General features: G+C 48.8%; 1 protein-coding gene across 1 annotated transcript; it reads right to left on the bottom strand.

Moving 5' to 3' along the window:
• Positions 1 to 549: 549 nt before the first annotated feature.
• On the bottom strand, positions 550 to 12,514 carry LOC146208940 (tubulin beta-1 chain-like). The gene is made up of 6 exons (XM_084587338.1): positions 12,406 to 12,514; positions 10,356 to 10,466; positions 4,170 to 4,414; positions 3,602 to 3,801; positions 881 to 1,317; positions 550 to 805 (listed from the first exon to the last, which is right to left on the bottom strand). Exons 2-6 carry the CDS (start codon positions 10,414 to 10,416, stop codon positions 636 to 638), a joined length of 1,113 nt encoding a protein of 370 aa, XP_084443464.1. The 5' UTR covers positions 10,417 to 10,466; positions 12,406 to 12,514; the 3' UTR covers positions 550 to 635.
• Positions 12,515 to 22,446: the final 9,932 nt, after the last annotated feature.

The raw sequence follows: 22,446 nt of genomic DNA, 5'->3' as shown, positions 1-22,446 counted from the left end.
ATGTTCAGTAAATTATAGGTCGTCTCATGTGCTGCGCAAACCAGGAGATGTGGTCGAATAAGTTGTAATGGCCTTGCACTACTCGGGTCGAAATTATCCCGGAGCCCTCCACTATAGCACCTCTCATTTCCATCCTCCTCGATAGAGCGCGTTCTAGTGTTCACCGATAGATGCGACAGATTACTTTAAATAATTACTATTTATAGCTTTGAGACAGCCTTGCCAACATTTCCCTCCCCCGATGGTACGGTTGTGTGGTGAAACGTGTTCACTTGTTTAATGCTACATTGGTGAAAGAGGACACTAGCGAAGTTGGCAGTTGCGCTATAAAGTGTTGCAAGTGAGGCCACGCAAAACAGGATCAGGCTTACAGCGTTACATGTCACACGATGCCTTACGAGGCATTACTAGTTGGCGTGTGTTTTGGATACCTCAGGCTGCATAATGCTATCAGGCTGCATAATGCTACGGCTCAAGAATGAACTGACTCGGAAAACTTTTATTGAGCACCACTGATCAACAAAAAAAAAAAAAAAAAAGAGTTGAAGAGTAAAACGAAAAATATTGATAAAAAGAAACACTGAGCTCCAAAAGAAAAAAATTAACACAAACGTTTCTCTCGCGAAACATTCGACCTAATTTGCCTCGCTCACATCGTCGAAGTCTGCGTCTTCAGCTGTAGCTTCCTGGTACTGCTGGTACTCTGAAACCAGGTCGTTCATGTTCGACTCGGCCTCGGTGAACTCCATCTCGTCCATTCCTTCGCCGGTGTACCAGTGCAAGAAGGCTTTGCGGCGAAACATGGCTGCGGAGGTATAATTTTGTATTGGTTATCAAAGCACGGCTTTCATGTGCACCGTATAGCGATACTACTACTTACCAGTGAACTGTTCGGAGATCCGTTTAAAGAGCTCCTGGATGGCTGTGCTATTACCAATAAAGGTAGCAGACATCTTGAGACCACGAGGGGGGATGTCACAGACGGCAGTCTTGACGTTGTTCGGGATCCATTCGACGAACTGGCTGGCGTGCTTCATCTGCATATTCTTCATCTGGTCGTCCACTTCACGCATGCTCATTCGACCCCTGAACACAGCAGCCACTGTCAGGTAACGGCCTTGGCGTGGGTCGCAAGCCGCCATCATGTTTTTCGAGTCGAACATTTGCTGAGTCAGTTCCGGCACACTCAGAGCTCGGTACTGCTGGCAGCCTCGAGCCGTAAGTGGAGCAAATCCAGGCATGAAGAAGTGTAGGCGGGGAAAGGGCACCATGTTGACTGCCAGTTTGCGAAGGTCAGCGTTTAGCTGTCCGGGAAACCTGGGATGAAATGGAAAAAACAAACACCGGTTGAAGTTTGTAGAAACATGAACTAATTCAAGCATATCTGAATGCCACCTGTAACTACGATGCGTAAGGATCAAAGTTTGGAATATTCCTGGTGCAAGTAACGCTAATTTCAACTATTATTCGCGGAATGAGGTTTTTTACGCAACTTTATATAAAGATGCGCACAGTAATGTTTAAATCGTGCTTAGCCGACAGTCCCGTCACAGACAGCAGCCGCGTTTTTTTTTTTTTTCAGGATACCCGTATGCATGTTTTTCGGTGAAATTGACGTCAGAGGCAGCAGCTAGTGTGTCGGAGCTGCTCTCATGGCCGCGATTCGCTTCGCCGGTGCTGGAGAAGCGATGTCATAACTACAGCCGGCGCCAGATGCGCATCACTACCTCCGTTAATTGTGCGGAGAAAAGGTGTGTGTGATGTATATATAGCTAGGAGCGCGCAGCCAGAATCGACCCAACTATGAAGGAGAAGAGCCCGGCCGCTGCTCAGAGCGTAGCCTAAGCTATCCTAAGTTAGCCATGCAGCTGTTGCTTTCGAAACTCAACTAGGTTTAAACCGGCGCTAAACCACTGCTATTTTTTGCAATGAGTGCCTGCTTGTGTCTGCATTCCTCCACTAAAGTACCGACAGCAAGGTTTAGAACAGAATGACCATAAAGGTTAGGGGCATAGTAGAACAGCGGGGTGTAAATGCGCGCGCGTAATATGTACTATAGGGGGTATTCACGTGACGTCACAGCTGACGTCAGCACGCAGCCGACGCCATATTTGCGTCCTGTTCTAGTACTATACGGGGCGGCGGTTAGCTTAGCTGTTCGTGCGCGTCCGTTTGCTCTGTCACTCTGCCTCATGCCAGCACCGTTGTTATGAAAACTCAATCGGTATTATGAGTGAAATTTCGATTTATCGGCAAAGTGTGCGCGATGCGGACAGATACCTGTTCGAAACATAACTTTAGTACCGACCCGTGTGCAGTCGATATGCGCAACTGTACGGTAAGCGTCGGCCTGTGCCCACGCATAAATATATGCGACATTCATGAATCCCTTGTCCTAAGGACGAGCTTCGTCACAATTAGAAACCAATCGCAAGCCTACTGACCACTCGAAGAAAGCAACTGCGTTACAAGCGCCTAGGTTAAGAGCCGCGGTTGAAGCAGACGAATTCGCTCTTTGTGCAATTACGTGCGTGCCGTCCAACGTTTATACCAACTAACCCGCTGAGTTTTTGTAGCTGATATTCTGCATAGAAATGGCGTTTAGTAGTCAGTATCTTTTATACAAAACTTGTTTGGCGTACATGCCTCAGTCGATCAGAAGAAGTCGGATGTTTGCATCGTCTGTGGCGGTAAGGAAGCAAAAGAAACCGCTGCCACAGGGCACAGCGATGACACCGGTGGCGCCACATCGTTGTCTTGCGGGCTCGAAATAACTTTTTGAAATATACAGAGCAGTTTTGGCCAAGCTAAAACTTATAAAGTTTATAAAGGTCTTCAAACCTTCTGCAAAACAACTCTGCCCGCTTACGTTCCTTCGCCGACTCTGCATGCGGTCTGCTTTGATTAGCAGCCGACACAGACGATGCGAACATGATCGAATGAGGCAAGTACGACAAACACAAAGTTTAGCGAGCCCCTTTTTGAAAGATTTTATTGCAGCAAAACACGACGAGGAGGTGTTGGCAGCGCGCTGCATGCATGCGCATGACTGGAAGCGATACATTGCCACGCTGCTCTTTTACGGGGAATGTGTCTTCCGAGCGCGTGAAGAACAGTCGTGCACGGATAGTGACAAGAGCTGGCTGCTAGGGCACATCTGGAAGATTCCAGTCCAGCCCATTTTGACATACATTTTTCATATTCCATGATACTTGTGCGGTTGAGCCGTGCCAGCCATACGTGGCGTCGCATCTCGGGGAAGTGTCCTGTTCGGGTGGAGTTGTTCGTGTGAACTTCCGCAACCTTAAAATTCCGAGGTCTTTCGCGCAGCTCTTCAGCTTCCGTTGTTTACACTGTGCACGCGTCTATTACAGTCTACGATAGCTCAATAAATAACATATAGCTGCGGATGCCACTGCTTGTAGAACCGCACGACAGCGCTTGATACGTACGTTCGCCCTGTTCGTTCCGTGGACACAAAAATGGCCGACTGCGCCTCAATTACTCACAATGCACCACGCACAGCGGGTCAGTGAATACCCCCTATAGGTGCTTGTTCACAGTTCCGCGTGCACAAGTAGCCACGCGGGTGCTCACTCACCGGAGACACGTGGTCACACCGGACATTGTTGCTGAAACCAAGTGGTTGAGATCTCCATAGGTTGGAGTTGTCAGTTTGAGGGTACGGAAGCAAATGTCATAGAGGGCTTCATTGTCAATGCAGAAGGTTTCGTCGGTATTCTCCACAAGCTGGTGCACGGAGAGGGTCGCGTTGTAAGGCTCGACGACAGTGTCGGAAACCTAGAAAGAAGTACTAACACCATAAGTCTTCATGCTAAAAGCATCAGTGAAGGGTCAATGAAGGCATTTCAAATGCAAACCAGAAATGTATTTTTTTTTTTTGTATGTGTGCGACACTCAGAATACAAGGACTGAGTGACATTGGCCTCGGCGGGTGGCGGCAAAGCGAACAAGCAACACAGAGGAGGAAGAAGGCGCTCGACACCAAAGAAAACGCCAAGGGCATCGCCGAGGGGGAGGGTAAGTTGGCATAGTGAGCTGAGAAGCGGAGGCGGCCATGTCGAAATCATAAGGAAATGTGGCAGAAGGTTGTACAGCATGGGGAAAGGAATGCCGAGTGGGCAGTGAGGGGCAGTGATAAAACAAACCTTAGGGGATGGCACAACGCTGAACGTATTCATGATACGATCCGGGTACTCTTCTCGGATCTTCGAGATGAGCAGAGTGCCCATGCCAGATCCAGTGCCTCCGCCCAGGGAGTGAGTGAGCTGGAAACCCTGCAGGCAATCGCAGTCTTCGGCTTCCTTGCGCACGATATCGAGCACCGAGTCCACCATTTCGGCACCCTCCGTATAGTGACCCTTGGCCCAATTGTTTCCGGCACCACTCTGGCCTGAAAGTGGCAGCAATGAAAGGCTTATCCATTTAGCAACAAAGGAATTGATATGTTGTGTTGTGTTTTATGGCACATAGGCAACTAAGGCCATCATGCGCCAAAAGCAAGGTTAAAAATCTGGACTATGTTAAAGGGTTTTAAAAAGTTATAAGTTCTATAACTTATTTAGATACTTTGCTTCTTTTAGGAACGAGAATATGCAGGAAATGTCAATGAGTGACCTTGGGTGGAATAGTATAGTAAAGTTGTGGGAAGTGCTTCTATCGTAGGTCTCCAAGTCTTGTACAATTGATTAGAATATGGTTGATTGTGAGCATATCTCCACATTCTTCACAAGTAGGCTGACCGTGTTTTGTTAGTAAAACGTAGAGGAGAAGTGTGAGTGTGACCGATACGAAGACGACATAGAACCACTTCAATGAAACGCTCTTGGTGGCTACATGTTTTCCATTCCTATACCACGGGCTTCAGTACGTGTAACTTGTTGGTTTCTTTGTCCCATGAATCCTGCCATTTCTCTTTCTATTTTTTTGTATATATTTTATGAAATCTCTATGAAGTACATTTACTCGTTCTATTTTTGCATTCTGGGCAGCTGCAGCACATGCATCAGCTCTTTCATTTCCATTTATACATACGTGACTTGGCACACAGCAGAAATTAATTTCGTGTCCTCATGTTTCGGCTGTTCTTATGTAATGTATTATATTTCCTAATAAGGGTTGTGTTGCAATTCTGGTGTGTAGTGCTGTGACCACACTACGTGAGTCTGTGTAGATTACACTTTTTTCAATGTTGCACTTTACTACCTTTTCCGCAGCTAAGGAGCTTCTATACTGTGTACCGTTATTACTCGTGCTTGCTGCTGCCTTTGTTTCCTCCGGTGCTATGGACCCTTCAAAGCACCACAACATTTATTACATGAAGGTAATACTGAATATATAAGATGCAAATTTTGTTTTAGCTCTACTATAACTGATAAAGATTACTAAATACCATAACACCCAAGAAGGAAGCTAGTTAAAACAAACATAAACCTTAAAATAAACCTTGTCTACAGCGAGAATCAAACCTCCATCCCTTGGATCCCCAGCCCAGCGCTTTACCAACTGCGCCACGCCCCGGATTATGCTGTTGTGGCCGTAGGGATAAGGAAAAGGAAATGCATGGGCCTGCTACTCTAGCTGAGCCACCTGCGCTGCTTCGAGCGGATAGGAGAAAGTAAAGAAGAAAAAAAAAGATCCTGGCCGTGATGGGGCTGGGACAGGTAGTCACCACCTCTTGCGGCGGGGGCTAGCCTGCCACCAAATTTTATCTGTTGTAGGCAGTCATTGCACCCGCGCCACTGCTTCGGTGGTGGACTACGGCTGTTGCTGTGCGCGTCTCTCCCTCTCCTTTGTCTTCTCTATTTTTTCTTCTGTCCGCACGAGGCAGCGGAGGTGGCTCAGCTACAGAGCCAGCAACAGGCCCGTGCATTTTCTTTTCCTTCTTCCTACAGCCACAACAACAACAGCGTTAGTACAGAAGGCATCAGCAGCGTTTGAAATTGTTTTACAGGATAGAAAAGGCGCAGTATCTGTCAATTCTCCGCGGACACATATACCACGTAGTAAATGAAGGGAGGAAGGTGGGAGTGAAAAAAAGAGATACCGTAGTGGAGGGCTACAATCCACCGCGCTATAATGGCTTTCGTCTCATCGCATTTTAGGGGTCCAAGTGCCCTTTATAAATATTTATTTACATTAGGATTTGGGGAATGAAAGAGCTTTATAGAGTGGACGCTAAGGCATTGTGGGCACCTACATCCAGCCAGGTGAATATCATTTCTTTATCTTTTCTTGTACATTTTGTATATCGTATATTTTGTATTTTTTATATTGTACATTGGTTGACCATAAATGATAGACGCAGTATGTCCCAAAATTGGAGATGGGAGTGGAAGCGGAGAAACGGGTGCAATAGTGGAATGCTATGGAATAATTTGGCCATCTCTGGGCTTTCAACATGCGCGAATATCGCATAACCCAAGGCTGCCTCTCCGTTTAACTTTTGAGGAAAGAAGACGAAGTATACAATTTGGTGAACACCACGAAATCGTGGATACCCACTAAGGTCAAGATCACTTGCCAAATTTAGTGCCCCACCAAGCCTGCTATACCTCGTGCAGTGGTTTTTGCTTCGATTGAAAACTGGTTTATAGAAAGGAAAAGCGCGGTATCGGTCAAGGTCACGAAGTTTCAAACTGGCGCCACGCTAAAGCTACCGCTTCAAAATAATCTATTATGCGATGAATAAAAATATCAGCAGAAAAATACGGAGTGAAGGCCCGACAATAAACGAAATCTAGTGAGGGAATCTGTCCCTCACGTGATGACATCACGTGACAGATGCGCGGACACACGTGCAGCTTCGCTAACCACCGAAGACGCCTGCGCCTGGGACCGCACTAACGCCTTTCTAAGAGGCGTCCGTGTGCTGTGCGATGTTGGTGTTGTGGCTGTGGTTGTATAGAAGGAAAAGAAAATGCACGGGTCTACTACTGGCTCTGTAGCTGAGCCGTCTCCGCTGCCTAGTGCGGACAAGAGGAAAATGAAGAAAGGAAAAAGAAGAGGGAGAGAAAGACGCGCGCGTAACAACAGCCGTCGTTCACCTTCCGCAGCAGTCGCGGGTGCAATGACGGCCTACAACAGATAAAATTTGGTGGCTGGCTAGCCCCTGCCGCAAGCGGCGTTGACCTACCGTCCCAGCTTTGTAGGGCCAGGAACTGCCACCCTTCACCACCTCCTCTGCGATGTCAGGTCACGGTCAGGGCACGGATCCCCAGTATAGTGTACTATAATCCCCATGTGGTCTAAATTACTCCGTAGCCCACCACTATGGATTTTCTCTTTCCACTTTCACTCTCACCTTCCTCACGGCGCGGGTCAGGTGCCCTCATAAACAAGTGTGACAGATACTGCGCATTTCTCTTCCTGTGAACCAATTATTCTTATTCCTTCCAAGACGCGCGCACGAATACATGCGAACACCACAAGACTAAGTATAGAAAAAATGGAAGAGGAAACAACCTCAGAAGCACTTGGGTTGCGAGGGGTGGCTACGTGGCGTCATGTTATTTCCCTTATGAGGAAAGGGAAAGAACGCCTTCCCCGTATATCTTGTGTGTCGATACCTGAGTCGCTCCGTAATTGGATGGGAGGAGGGAGCGAAAAGGGCTGCCGTAGTGGAGGGCTGCAGAATTTCGATAAGCTGGGCATCTTTTGCACCTTTCCTCTGGACCAATTTACAATTTACAATTTACTAATAAGTATAGAAACCACGGCACTTTACTACGGTATCACTTGGTTGTGTTCGGGATCGTTACAACGTGAAAACAATAAAATAACATTGAAACTAGCTTTTTGTCATGACAGAGGAGTCGCTCGAGGTTCGGCTCAGCTGCGTTGAACATTTTTTCAGGTCTGGACCATGCAGCCCCTTGCGGCATTCCATGTTTGCGACAAAGAGTTTAGTCGTGTTCACAGTGCTCTTTGAACCGCTCTTCCATCGTAACACTTTCGGTCAGTTAATGGCTTGCTTCCTCTTCATGGTAAGGCCCTGGGATGCATTGTCACTGGCGGTCCTACTGAACCGTAGATAAAAAAAGAAACTGCGCGAACTATACACTGGCGGAGGAAATCTTAGAGCTAAAGCGCATGTCCTGTCGTTTCTTATCTACAACGTGTTGTCTTATCTACAACGTCATTGTTGCGCTTGAATAATCAGGAACTAGGCGCACGAACCTTCAGTGTGCGTTTGTGTGCTGTGCCTCCGTGCCGGCCACTTCGATTACTCATTTCTTTGCATCTATATGAACAGTTTCCTACAAGTTCTACTCTTGCTACCTTTGTTCAGTACATCCAGGGGCGATTACACATGGTCGCCAGGAAGAGCAAGCGGGAACAAAGAACTGTCACACTAATATTTCTCCTATACATTCTTGAAGTGCCAGTTCTGAGTGATGTGTCCTATCCGCTCATCCAACTGCCCACTGCCCTTTTAGGTCAATAAATTATCACCTGGACAAATTTTACAGCTACCTAGATTCGATCCTCAGTGGGACATTATACACAACATTTTTTTGCATGAAGACTGTACATGCCGATTATAAGACAAAACGTTGTAGTTACAAGCTGTTTTTTTCGAGAATACACCTGCCGCTAGAAACTCCGAATTTCTATTTTCCAACGCAGACACAGGGCTTTGTCCGGTCACCCATAAAACAGTTTGTTCCTCGAGCACACTCTGAAATATTCGGGATGCGACAATATTACAGCTTTCAATTTGCCGTTGCGACGAATAGTAAACTTGCCAGCTAACTGCAAAAGAAGTAAACCTATTACACAAGGGCTAAATAAAAATAAATCACTGCTACCTGCATCACTATTTGCATCCTGCAAATGTTTTTCGCATTCGGCCCGTGCTATCATCACCACTTTGCTCTCCTCTCGAATCCACATGCTCCCACTCTGTTGTAGTCTATCCTGAGCTGCCCTCCGCGCCCGTTGGTAGCTTTCACTTTGCACACTATAATCATCAACTAAAACAAATATACTGTTAAAATCAGGAATTCAACATGATGGTATAGTTGAAGACTACATTAGAGCAGTTTATATTCTTTCCAATCGCCCAAAATCACTGCGTGAAAGGTTTACGCGTGTTGTGTTGGGTTTTATGGCACTAGGCAACTGAGGCCATCATGCGCCAAACTCAGGGTCAAGCAGTTCTTGTTAAAAATTACTCGGAGTTTGTTTATTACCTTTACTTATTAAAAAAAATCAAAAATAGAAGGAAGTTCGAAAATGGCATTCTCTCCTAGCAAAAGACTTGGATGAAATAGAATGTGTTTATTATAGAACACAAAATGTTTCCTCCTGATTTCCTCGTATTTCGTGCATGATATTAAAATTTGGTTTACTGTCAGTTCATTGCATTCTCACATGTAGGGTTTTCTTGTCCGAGGAGTATGAAGTAGTGTGTGAGATGTGCATGTCCAATGCGGATGAGACACAGGATCACTTCAAAAAAGCGCTCTTTTTGACTCGACTTCGATTCTTGAACTATAGGCTTTACTGAGTGTAGCTTGTTATTGCGAAAGCAATAGTGCTAGCACTTCGAGCCTTTGGCGTGTCGTGGCGCCTCCATACATGACCTTTCACGTGACCGTGTGACGTCACACCAGACAGAGACACTGGGCCCCAGCTCGCGCCATCGGTTGGTGGCGGTGAGTTATTACAGGAGCCGCAGCGGTGACGTCACGCCATTTTCACGTGACCATGTGACGCCACGTCAGACCGAGAGACGGAGCCCCAGCTCGCGCGATCGGATGGTGGCGGCGAGTCCATACACGGCGCTGTGTCGCAGCCGAGAGAGGGCGCTCGCTGTTTGTGACGTCACGCTAGGAGGATAAATGGGGCTGTGGCTCGGCTCCTCGCAGTAGCCGAGGCGCAGCCTTACGGTATGTCGGATGGTGCGTATAAGGCCCATTTAAATGGGCAAACAAGAAGTGAATTAAGCTACTAGAAGCAACCAACAGCAGCATCCGTGTTTTCGCATTAGTCTTCTGCAGTGCTCTAATTTTTTGTTTCATTATCCCATGAAGCCTGCCCTTAGGCTCTTAGTTTAGTCATAATAAATTTGATGCAGTCTTTACGGGGTATGTTTATGGGTTTATGGGCCTCACATAAACCTTACGTCAGTTGATGTTGACGTCACATTACATTTGTCACATTACAAATTACATTTGCCACATTACATTTGGAGCCCAAGACGCCCAGTTGCTAAGGCAGCTGATACTTGACAGTGATCTCGCGTCGTTTGTACGTCTTTCCAGCTCGGTCCTAGGGAAAAACACGAAAAATGCAGAAGCACATATGAACACCTAAGAACAGTAGCTTACCGAACACGAAGTTGTCCGGGCGGAAGAGCTGCCCAAATGGTCCCGAGCGCACGGCGTCCATGGTTCCCGGTTCGAGATCGACCAGGACGGCTCGAGGCACGTATTTACCCCCTAAAAAATATAAGAATCACTCATTTCCAGAACATAACCTATTGCTGGAAGATGCCATCAACTCCCTGGTAAGTGGTGGCACAGGGAGCATAAATGAAAATTCAGGAAGGAGTTAAGCAAACGAAAAAAGCGCCAAACCGGCATCAAGTAAATAATACGAAAGCATCATTTGTGTCAACGGCCACTAAGCCCACGTTTACGATGGCCAAAAAAATTCCACAGGAAGTCTTTGATATCATCGAAATCACTGCCGTCACTCAAGCTATCAATACAATGCCAAATAGAACTGTCAATTTCAAGCATTACCAGTTCTACATGCATACTTGCATCTTGGCAAAGAAGAACACTGTGCTCAATGATTCAAGCGCAACGCCATACTCCAGCAGCGTTCTGCTCGTAGCTGATGCCTATTGCTGAAACGAGCGAACGATGTTTATACATGAAACGATGTAGAGAGCCTGCGCACGAGCTTTTTTTATCACATGGGCGCATAACTTAGTTTTCCGTTTTGTTCTCGGCCTGATCTCAAGTCGTCTGATTTGCGGAAACGCCGGAACCGGGTGTCAGTGTTGCCATCACTTACGGTTCCGGCATTAGCACCAATCAGACGAGGGCGGAAGCGGCGAATTCGACACTTCGGACACTTCTAAACCGGCTCGAAGCGGGGCAGTTCCTGGCCCTACAGGGCTAGGACGGTAATAATAATGATAATAATAATGATTGGTTCACAGGAAGGGAAAGGCGCAGTATCTGTCACACTTACTCTGTGGACACCTGAACCGCGCCGTAAGGGAAGGGATGAAGGTGGGAGTGAAGGTGGAAAGAGAGAAAGGGAAGCCGTGGTGGAGGGCTACGGAGTAATTTCGACCACCTGGGGATCTTTAACGTGCGCTGACATCGCACAGCACACGGACGCCACTTCGTTTCGCCTCCATCGAAACGCAGCCGCCGAGGTCGGGTTTGAACCCGGGAACAGTAGTCTGGCGTCTTACCACTGCACCACCCTGGCGGGGCGGCTAGGATGGTAGGTAAACCCCGTTTGCGGCGGGGGCTAGCCAGCCACCTCTGTTGTAGGCCGTCATTGCACCCGCCACTGCTTTGGTGGTGGACGACGGCTGTTGTTGCGGCGCGCGTCTTTCTCTCCCTTTTCTTTTTCCTTTCTTCTCTATTTTCTCTTCTGTCCGCAGGAGGCAGCGGAGGTGGCTCTGCTACAGAGCCAGTAGCAGGCCCGTGCATTTTCTTTTCCTTCTTCCTACAGCGACAACAAACCGGCTCGGAGGGGAAGGGAGGAGGTGGTGAAGGGTGACTTCCTGGTCCTACGGGGCTGGGTCTGGTAGGGCAACGGTGGTGGACGACGGCTGTTGCGACGCGCGTCTTTCTCCCCATCTCCTTTTTCTTTCATTTTTACTTTCTCTCTTCTGACCACACGAGGCAGCGGAGGTGGCTCAGCCAGTAGCAGGCCCGTGCATTTTCTTTTCCTACAGCCACAACAACCGGCTCGGAAAACATTACTGCTACGCTCTCGCGACACCACTACTCGAACAGACCAGAAATCGCCTCTGCGCTTGAAGGTGGTTGTGCCACACGTTGAGGTACGAGAACACTCAAGGCAGCAGAGCTGCGCGTGATAAGGCCGCGTGAGCAGCCCGAAAACGAGGAACTGAATCAACCTGCGGCGCCTGCCACATCGTTTAAGTTTGTCTCGCTTTAGGTGATACCTAGCGACTCTGTTTTAGTCTTAATCCGAAAGCATTGGGATAATTGATGAGGCCTAAATGTGGAACGAAAATATGGGCGCAAAAAGTTAGGGTAGGTAATGGTTTTGGGGTTTACCGTCCTAAAGCGGCCCAGGCTATTAGAGCCACCGTAGCGAAGAGAGAACATGCGATTGAGATTATTCAATAACACGGTGAAGTTGTCAGCGGAGAACGGAACTCACCGGATGCTTCGTTGTAATAGACATTTATGCGCTCCAGCTGCAGGTCGGAGTCTCCATAATAGGAACCAGACGGATCAATTCCGTGCTCATCAGATATGACTTCCCAAAACTGCAAGCAGGGCAGATTTCATAACTGGCATGATGTCACACCGAAAAACACTCACCACCACAGCCCTCTCAGCGCCTCGCAAAACATGAAATGGAATGCAGTAACGGCAGTGCACTAGCTTTTTAGCGGTTTGACAACGAGGTCAGGTGGGCCAAGGAGCTCGCATCTTGAAACGTTAACAGCACTGTAATATTGACGTTAGGGCATTTGATGTAAAAAGAGTGCGAGAAACTGACAATGGATGGATACTATGAAATGGCAATAGGTCATGGAATGCTATGAATGTAAAAAGGAAACAGTAATGGCTGAAAATACGATCGGAACTTGAAATATGGGGAAGAAATATGTAATATGTTTAAATTGAATCACGTTGCTCTATATAGCAGCTAGTCTGTTAATGCACTCAGCCGAAAACAAAAGTGTCAATATGGCTTCCCATTTCAGAGCTGGTATAACGCAAGCAGTCGTCAAAACAGTTGCATAGCGCAGCAAACAAGCCTCGGAGGTGTCACTAAAACCAGATACGGAACTGGTTCACACTTACTTTGGCGCCGATCTGGTTGCCACACTGGCCAACTTGAACGTGTACGATCTCCCGCATGACGTCGTACGTCGATGTCTCCGCACGAAAAGCACACGACTCGCTCTTCCAACGTCGAATGCCAGCACGCTGTAGGAGCCGAATATTTATAGCCGTGCCGCAGCACCACTCCTTCACATTTCTTCCGCGCTCGCGAGCGTTGGATCCTGTATCAACTGGAGCCCAAAAAGGTCTCCAGCTTGGTTTTTTTGTCTGTTAAATGCTATTGCAAACACGAATACGAAATCTTTACAGCACATAAGAGCTGAAATACAAACTGTATGCGTAACGTAATCGGAACTATTTTTTGTTTCAGAAAATCATTCGGACGAATGGGGTGATCCCACGTACCAGTATGGAGCGAACATGGTCCAGTCGATGATGATCGTGATGATGGTCTCTGTCAAAATAGCACATACCTAAGCCGGAGGATTGGCCAGGGTACATTGCAGAGGAGTGGAGTATTTAGATATGGTCCAGACGCGTCTCAGTAGAAGCTCCTTTTTCCTTCTTCACTTATCACTTTCTTCGCTTCCGCTTCTTTTCCGTGATTAAAACTGCTCTCGCTATGGTGATGGCGGTAAAAATTCTGCATTTTCTGCGCCAAGAGCTCTAGGCTTCAGCGTAGGCTGTAGTGCAACGCAAGCCAGCTACACCACAGCCATGAGCACCGCCCGTGAACCTGCCGCCATTTCTTTGGTCTCCGCCACGGTGGCTCAGTGGTTGGAACGCTGGACTAGAACACAAGGACGCAGGCTCAATTCCCCTCACATACATACACATAACAGTGTAGACCGCTATTCGACGGAGGTGAAAAGTAAGGCTATCGTGTAGGTGGTTTGTGGTTTGTGGGGTTTAACGTCCCAAAGCAACTCAGGCTATGAGAGACGCCGTAGTGGAGGACTACGAAAATTTCGACCACCTGGGGTTCTTTAACGTGCACTGACATCGCACAGCACACGGGCACCTTGCTTGTTGCCTCCACCGAAAAGCGGCCGCCGAGGCCGGGATTCGATCCCGCGTTCTTGGGAACAGTAGTCGAGCGCCGTAACCACTGCGCCACCCCGGCGGGGTAAGGCTGTCGTGTAGTACTGTGCGATGATAGTTCATTTTAAAGAAACATAGGTGGTCGAAATTTTGGGAGCCCTCGTCTATGGCCTCCCCTTAGGCTGAGTCGCTTTTTGACGTTGAACCCGATAAACCAACAGAATACATAATTTACGGCTGAGGTGTACTACAGTGATAAGTGGCTTCCGGTGGCGTTACTGCGATCCCGCGTCATTTTAGGTGATCGCGCTCTTGGCGGCTTCTTGCAGTTCAGATTGGAAAGAATGTGGATCGTGCGTTTCATTCGTCATGGTGCTGTTGGTGAAATAGTGTATGGGAACACAAAGATATACCACACCGCTATCACCGACCCCTCCTGCACCCTTTGCAACCACCCCACTGCCACTCTCGCCCACATTCTATTCCAATGCCTGGCGGATCCTCCCCCGCGGGGTCTGGAGCACTTCACCACCTAGGAGGAATGGGAGACCTTGCTACGCTCTGAGGACCCGGTCCGGCAAAAGACCGCCACAGACCGAGCTGCTGACGTTATGAACCGCAGGAACATGAACCTTTGAGTGTAGTGGGGCCGTGCGGGGGCCCTGGGGCCTGTGCGCCCCGAACTCCTCTGTTAACATAAATGTTTTTACTACTACTGCGGAAGGCAGTGTGGGCCCTTTCCGGGCTTAAGTACTGAGTGCTGCAAAACGTTTGTTAACCACCCCGTCGGGGTGGCGCAGTGGTTACGGCGCTCGACTACTGTTCTCAAGGACGCGGGATCGAATCCCGGCCTCGGCGGCCGCTTTTCGATGGAGGCGAAAAGCAAGGCGCCCGTGTGCTGTGCAATGTCAGTGCACGTTAAAGAACCCCAGGTGGTCGAAATTTCCGGAGTCCTGCACTACGGCGTCTCTCATAGCCTGAGTTGCTTTGGGACGTTAAACCCCACAAACCAACCAAACCAACTTGCGATCTGAGAAGAGCAGCTTCCAATGTCTACGCTGAGGAGCGGGGAAGTATTAGTAATAGCGAACACTTCATCCACGAAGCGATCTAAAGTCTCTTTACTGAACGCCCGAGTGTCGGTCTTTATTCCGGGACGCCATTGAAGATGGCCATTGTCCGGTCGCGTTCCACCAAAGAGCGTTGAGCTTCCAAGGTAAAGCAGCAGAGCCGGTATATATCCTCCATGCCTCTAGGAGGAATGGGGAAAGAGGTTGAAAAATAGAGCGAATGCTCGGGTGAGATCGGCACGGCTGCTTTACATGGACGATTATGGACTGTCGGATCATCCGCATTCAGCAGCCAAGATTAGGCGTATTCTACAGCGTAAGAAGCGTCGGCCACGTCAGAATTGAGCCAGACGTGAAGCGAAACGCGAACCCGCAGCTAGCGCCCTCGAACTGATCGTCGATGCAAGATGAACGCGGGTGTTCTGGAATATCAGAAGCGCAAGGGGCCATTTGAACTCGCTCTCCCCTTCCCCATGGTACCTGGACCACTGACGGGGCGATCGACTGCTAAATGTGAGCGAACTGTTGAAAATATAGTGTACTAGATATAGTTGAAAAGCATACATGTCAAATCGAACAGGAGCGGAAACACTGCCGCATGTACAGATTTTCACCGAATTGTACTAAGCAATACCTTAGCCGACATACTACAGTTTAGTTTCTTTACGATATGTCTGAGGTAAGAGACGATTTCAGCATGAAGGCTTTCATGTCTCAATAGTGGCATAGAGGTGCTTTCATGTCTCGAAATCGTTGAGACTGTCATGGGCCAGGGTAACCGAGGCCAACTGGTCCGTCAGCTGGTCCGAGGCTAACCAGGCTGCCACATTGGCGGAGAAGCGCGATTTCGCTCAGCCGGCAGTAGGGCCTAGAGTCACTTGATAAATGACTCAGTAGAGTCTAGGGTGCCTCGATGCGGTCGAGGCCCCTAGTAGAGTCCTCTTAGCAGCGTCACCTGGTGACAAATAGCGGAAATGGCGTCAAAATGAATAAGAGTACCAAGAGGGTTCACAGCGGCACGCTGCTAGCCACAGTGGTCGCAGGTACTGGTCCGGAACTGAACTCGAGTTAGCGGCCATCGACGAGGCACTTCAACATTGCACCAAAGGAACCGATCATTTCATCCGCATCTACACCGACAGTCAAGAGGCTATAAAAACTCTGCAAACCCGTTCTTGCAAGACCTCAGTGCGACACCGCATCAACATCGCTGCCGCTACCTGCGAGAGACCACAAGTCTCGGTACGGATTCATTGGACACCTGGACATCACGGAACCGGGAACAGCACGGCCCACGACGCCGCTGGCGCGCAGCTAGAGGAAGACAGCAACATAGCCTTGATGTGGGCCCGTTCAACTCGGACCACCCTTACTGTTCTCCCGTCTCGCTCATAATACCGGACACTGCCATCATGCGGCTTAAACTTGAGCGGAGGGGTTTTTGCGGGACCTTGTTCCAAATATTACTCCTACGCTCCCTTCCGGCATCTCTCGCCCTACCCAGGTTCCAACACACAAGGTGCGAGCCGGTGCAGCGTACACACCGCACATCCTATGTCAATGGCGCTGAACCAAGATCAGCTGTTCTAACTGCCCTGCTGACTACGTTGACATGTAGCACTTGATCTGGACCGTCCTGGCACGGCTAGCCTCCGCACCCGTCACACATCTGCTCACCACATTCAGACTTACAGAGTGGACAGCCCCAATATCAACGCCAAGAGCAAGCTAAGTGCCCTGCTAGACTTTATGTCAGTCTGGCGCCCTCAACTTCACCTAACCCACCCCTTTCCTCTCTAGGCCTCACGTTATCCTTATGAATAAACGATTACGAATGAATAAATGAATGAATGAATGAATGAATGAATGAATGAATGAATGAATGAATGAATGAATGAATGAATGAATGATGCCCATTCTAGAGACAATTCGGAGGCGCCCCCCCCCCAGGGTCCATCGGAAATAATAATAATATTAATTGGTTCACGGGAAAGGAAAGGGGCAGTATCTGTAACATTTGTTCCGTGAACACCTGAACCGCACCATACGGAAAAGTAGGAAGAGGAAGTGAAAGTGGATAGAGAGAAAGAGGAGCTTCAGGGGAGGGCTACGGAGTAATGTCGGCCGCCTGGGGATGTTTAACGTGCGATGTCACATCGCACATGAGGGTGGTTGTTCCTGGCCCTACGGAACTGGGACTGGTAGGTCACTGTCGCTCGTAACGGGGGTATAGTGAACTAGAATATTGTCCTAATAGCGCGAACGGAGAGGCGCGGCGTACTCCTTGGCGTAGAAGCCACGAGTGGCGCCACTGCAACTTCTAGCGGTGGCATTGCTGTTCCTTGAGACACTTGTGCGTGCTTCTGCGTGTCCTTGCCCTGTTGTGGTGCATCTATCCTTCTTTCGTAAATAATCCTGCAGGCCACTGACTTTGACTACCTTCACTGTAATTATCATTTTTTTCTTACCTTGGCTTTCTGATCAGTTCAGCAGTGGTGAAAATTTGCGTCGTTCTGTGTTGTCTGCTACCAACAAGGGGCTGTGCGAAATGCTCGACCTGCTGGTGGATGTCAGTTATTTACATAAATCTCTCAGGTTAAATTTCTTTACCTGCGCATATGGTGAACCGCGTCCGCAGGCCGCGTCTGCAGGCCGAGTCCTCATAAGCCTCACCGAAACGCAGAGTGACCGTCCGGAGCACGTGGTCCGAGAGCCATTCGGACTGCCCTCAGCAGCACGGAGGCAGCGGTGCGGGGCTAGTGAAAGGCGCGACAGCGCCCTTTGCGGGAGGAGAGGCGTTTTGCTTCAGCCATTCCGCTGCCGCGCGCCTCCGTTTGTGCCACTAGATGAGTATCTAGTTCACTACAGGCGGGGGCTAGTCTGCCACCATTTTTATGATCTAGGCCGTCATTGCACCCGCTATCGTTTCGGTGGTGGACGACGGCTGTTGCGACGCGCGTCTTTCTCCCCCTTTTCTTTTATTACGAAAGCAATACTACTTGCACTGTCAAGCCTTTGCCGTACAGTGGCGGTGCCACCATTGACCTTTCGCGTGACCTCTGTGTGACGTCACGCCGAAAAGCTGGGCGACCATCTCGCGCCGTCTGCGAGTAGTGGCGGTGCCACCACCGGCGGCCTAACTCCCGCGCTGTCCGCCAGGAGCGCAGCAGGTGTTGTGACGTCGCGCCGAAGAGCTGGGCGACCATCTCGCGCCGTCTGCGAGTAGTGGCGGTGCCTCCGCCGGCGGTTTAACATCTGCTTCGACAATGTCACCTACCGCTAGGGAAGCTCGTCGCAATGAGCGTAAGAGACAGCAGCGAGCTACAGAGACGGAGGAACAGCGCGAGAGAAGACTGTCTAAGAGGCGTGCTCAGTATGCAGCTTTGCGTGGAAGTGCAACCTCTTCAGTGGAAACAGTGGAAGATGTGACGGATGTTACTGATTCGCTCAATGCCATGGACAATGATGCAGAAGCCAGGTGTAGTTTCAGCAGTGATAAACGCTGGAACTTGACAAAATGACTGCGACGTGCCCAGGAAACCCGAGCCAGGCGTGATAACCAAACTAGAAATGCGGTGGTAGGCATATATGTGAGGCAACCTTTGGTAGCAACCGTAGTGACACCTCCAGTGCCGACGGGAGAGGGGGAAGCAGTGTGTGTACAACTGAATGCTTTGGACTTAGTTGTGGTTGGTGTTTACACCTCACCGCAAACAGGAGACGATGCTGCTCTTAGCACCCTCGCCAACGGCCTGCCCAAGCGAACCGACAAACGGCTGCTGGTCTGCACGGGCGATTTCAACAAAGATCCCAGAAGAGACCCTCAGTTCATCGAGGCCCTAGACACCAAGTATTACCTTCAACTGTGCCCCCTGCAACCAGTCTACAACCCAATGGGGAAGCAGTCTAGACTTGGTCATGTACAGAAACGCGGATCGCTATGCAATAAGAGAAGTGCAAACAAAGAGCCACTTCTTTACAGACCACCAAAGCGTCTTTATTGGCTTAAATAAAATTGAAACATAAAGTGAGGCCATATCGTATCCAGAGTGAATCATTGTATAACCACCACAGTCTAACCATAACAAGCATATCCATAAGCACCACCACCAGCCGAACGTTAGCTGAACCTGGGCGTAGTCATTGATATTGCTTTCGCAATCTACCGGGCTTAATCAAGCTAAGCCTCTGCCAATATTTTTCTCTATTTTCTTTTCTGTCCACACGAGGCAATGGAGGTGATGGTGGTAGGACCATTTACTGCAAATATTACAGAGGGTGGGGGCGTTTCCCCCTACATGACAATTGAGAGCCCCCTCTATGTACGGAGGGCCCTCTTACAAAGCAAAGGAAAGCTCTTGGAGGGCTATCCGAACTGGAGCGCATGTAATGATCTTGCGCTGGTCTTTATAAGAGGCACTGGTGGGTAGCTTCTCCCAGTAATTTATGGCCTCCTCTGGTGAAGAAGGATGAGGGAATGAGGGGTAGGTGAGTAGCGTGTTTAGAAAGGTGCCAGGTTTGCCACAGAGCTTGCAGGAAGAAGAAAACTTGTCAGGAAAGCGGGCGTGGAGAAGGATGGGGTATGAGGCTTTTGCGCGTTTTTAGCTTGCTATTGTGAGGTTTGGGGCAGGGGGTGCGTAAGTCCTCCTATTTTCTCGGTGGTAGGTAAGAATGTAACGAAAGGACAGCAGGCACTCCCCGGCCTCTGAGGAAGACCGTTCCTCCCAAGCCCGGAAAGTGAGACCTCGGGCCAGGGAGTGAGCCTCCTCATTACGTGAAGGCCCGCATGCATGGGTGTCCAAATAAGGGTGACAGATTGTCTGGGTTGCCAAAAACGCAAAAGGTGGTGGATTTTGAGGGACACTAAACTATTGGCAAAGTTTAATACAGCTGTTTTACAATCCGAAATTATTTTCGCGGCGGGTGTGGATGTAATGGCTAACGCAATGGCTGCCTCCTCTGCCTCTGTTGTAAAATGTGTCAGAATTGAGCAAGCAGAGAGAAGTTTTGCAAAATTGTTAGTAACTGCTAGTACCTTATGATGGGTGTTTGCATAGGTGCCGGCATCTACATGTGCTACACTGTAGTCTTCTCCATATTGTCTGTGTAAGGCTTGCGCACTGGCTGTTCTACGTTTCCCGTCCCGTTCTGAACTCATATTTTTAGACAGGGGGTACTAAAATTTTGGAGCGAATTGCAGGAGGTAATATGGTGCCTCCAGATGGGAGTCCTATTGGGGATATGTGTAGAGAAAAGAGCAGTGCGCGACCTGCTGGTGGACTCGAAAGGCGGGCCATCTGGGCTGTCAGCGTGGCTTCAAGGAGTTCTTCATACGTATTAGGGGCCCAGTTTGAGTAAGCGGAATATTGAGGTGCTGGGAGGAAGGCGCAGGGCTGTTTTTGTACAACTGTGGAGCAAAACGTTCACTCGATCGCATTCCTTACTAATGAGGGGTATGGAAGAGCGTATGCTACTCTGCTGGTAACGTACGCTCGTGTAAGGTGAAGTGAACACCTCTAGAAACACCTCAAGTGTATTTCTTTCATGAAGGCCTGTTTTCCGAGGTGCTACACGACGGATGAGCCGAGAACTGTGTTGAGCATGAGTCTGGACTGCTCTGATTACATCTCCGTGTGCTCCATGGGAGTAGAGAGTCATTCCTAGTCTCTGATTCAGGTTACTACGTGAATCGATTGTGTACCGAGTGTTAGAGTGATAGGTGGGCTATCAAGATGACTGGATCTTGGTCGGTAAATGAAGATTTGTTATTTAGACGGTGAGCATGATCGGCTTCTCTCCTTCACATAGGTGACAATAGTGTTGAGAGTGTTTGAAGGTGAGTCTCTATGGTGGCGTCACTGCCTCGACATGCCCAGACAGTGATGTCAACCACATAAAGGGAGAAATGTATGTCTGGAATCTCAGAAAGTTGTTTTGGGAGATAAATAACGGCAATGTTAGAGTGTCGGTGAAAGGACCGCTCCTTGAGGTGTTCCCCGAGCACCGAGCTTGATTGGAAGCATATGAGGGCCCAGTGTGAGAGTCGCTGTTTTTCGAATCAAGGATATGTAGGAAGACATCTTGAGTGGCGACACCCGGACGGAAGCCAAACATGTAGTTGGGCAGGAGCTCCCGTTCCTCGAAAAAGCTGCTTAGTTGTGTATAAATGACATGCTCTATTAATTTTCCGACGCACGAAGTGAGGGAAATAGGTCGAAGATTGGTGGGTAGATGAGGTTTGCCTCGTTTTGGTTTAAATTTACTTTTACTTCCTTCCACTGGGCCGACAAAGTTCTTTGTTGCCAGCATTCATTAAAGTAATTGGTTAAGGCAGTTATGGAGGGGATGTCTAAGTTGCGCAGAGTTTTATTGGTTATACCGTCTAATCCGGGAGCTCAGGAGGTATTTCGGTTCTGAAGTTCTGCCATTACTTCTGCTTCAGTGATAGGCAAACTTAGAAGGTCATTAGGGAGCCCTTTATATTCCGGACGGGATATTGGTTTGTAACGTTTAAAGTATGCATCCTTGAGGTCGCCAAGTAGCTCTGATGGCGGTGTGGGGAAAGTGTGAATTAGTTTTGTTAGGTTATGTCTCTGTGGTGTCATAGATTGAGTTGGGTCTATGAGATGTCGGAAGAGGTTCCATGTCTGAGGCAGGCTGATGTTACCATCAAGACGGTTGCATAGGGATTCCCAGTTTTGCCTCGAAAGAATAGCTGCGTGTTTTTGGATATCTTTGTTTAGTCTGCCCAGCCTGCGGCTGAGGGTCCTGTTCCATCTCTGACATTTCCAGCGTCTTTCAAGACTGGCTTTAGCTTCCCAGAGATGTAGGAGGCGAGCATGAACAGTGTCTCTGGGACAGTCAATAGGAAGATTTCGTGTCATTGCCTAGACATCCTTCTGCAATTGTGTAGTCCAAGCAGTGATGTCAGTGATTGGAGCAGCTCTCATGGTAGATCTGCATTTCCGAAAGGAATCGCACTTGGTGAGAGTGGATCCCCTAGGTGGATGGTGAGGAAGTTGAGTGTTGATAAGGATTTTTAGGATGCAGTGCCTAAGCACTTTTGGTGTTGCACCAGGTAGCTGCTGGGAGCCGGTAAGTGAAGGTAACATATGGTGTGGTGTCTTTACACACACTATTGCCGATGCGTGTTGGGTAAGTGAGGTCAGTGATCAGAGAGAGGCCTGCCTGTACTCAGCGACCTTTTGAGGAATCACGCAGGTTTCCCCATGCTGTATTCGCTCCGTTAAAATCACCCACAACCAGGAAAGGACACTTGTTGGAAGTTCTTTTAG

Source organism: Amblyomma maculatum, chromosome 1, assembly GCF_055883805.1.
Source record: "Amblyomma maculatum isolate TAMU_Amacu chromosome 1, ASM5588380v1, whole genome shotgun sequence".
Taxonomy (NCBI): Eukaryota; Metazoa; Arthropoda; class Arachnida; order Ixodida; family Ixodidae; genus Amblyomma; species Amblyomma maculatum.
Note: the sequence above shows the minus strand (reverse complement) of the source record. Positions and strands in the feature narration are given on the sequence as shown.

Excerpts from the sequence above, each read along its gene's own strand:
- LOC146208940 (XM_084587338.1), bottom strand. The coding sequence starts at position 10,416 with ATGGACGCCGTGCGCTCGGGACCATTTGGGCAGCTCTTCCGCCCGGAC. Across the intron at positions 4,415-10,355 it reads CCCGGACAACTTCGTGTTCG|GCCAGAGTGGTGCCGGAAAC; the intron begins GTAAGCTACTGT and ends TGCCACTTTCAG. Across the intron at positions 806-880 it reads GATCTCCGAACAGTTCACTG|CCATGTTTCGCCGCAAAGCC; the intron begins GTAAGTAGTAGT and ends ATACCTCCGCAG.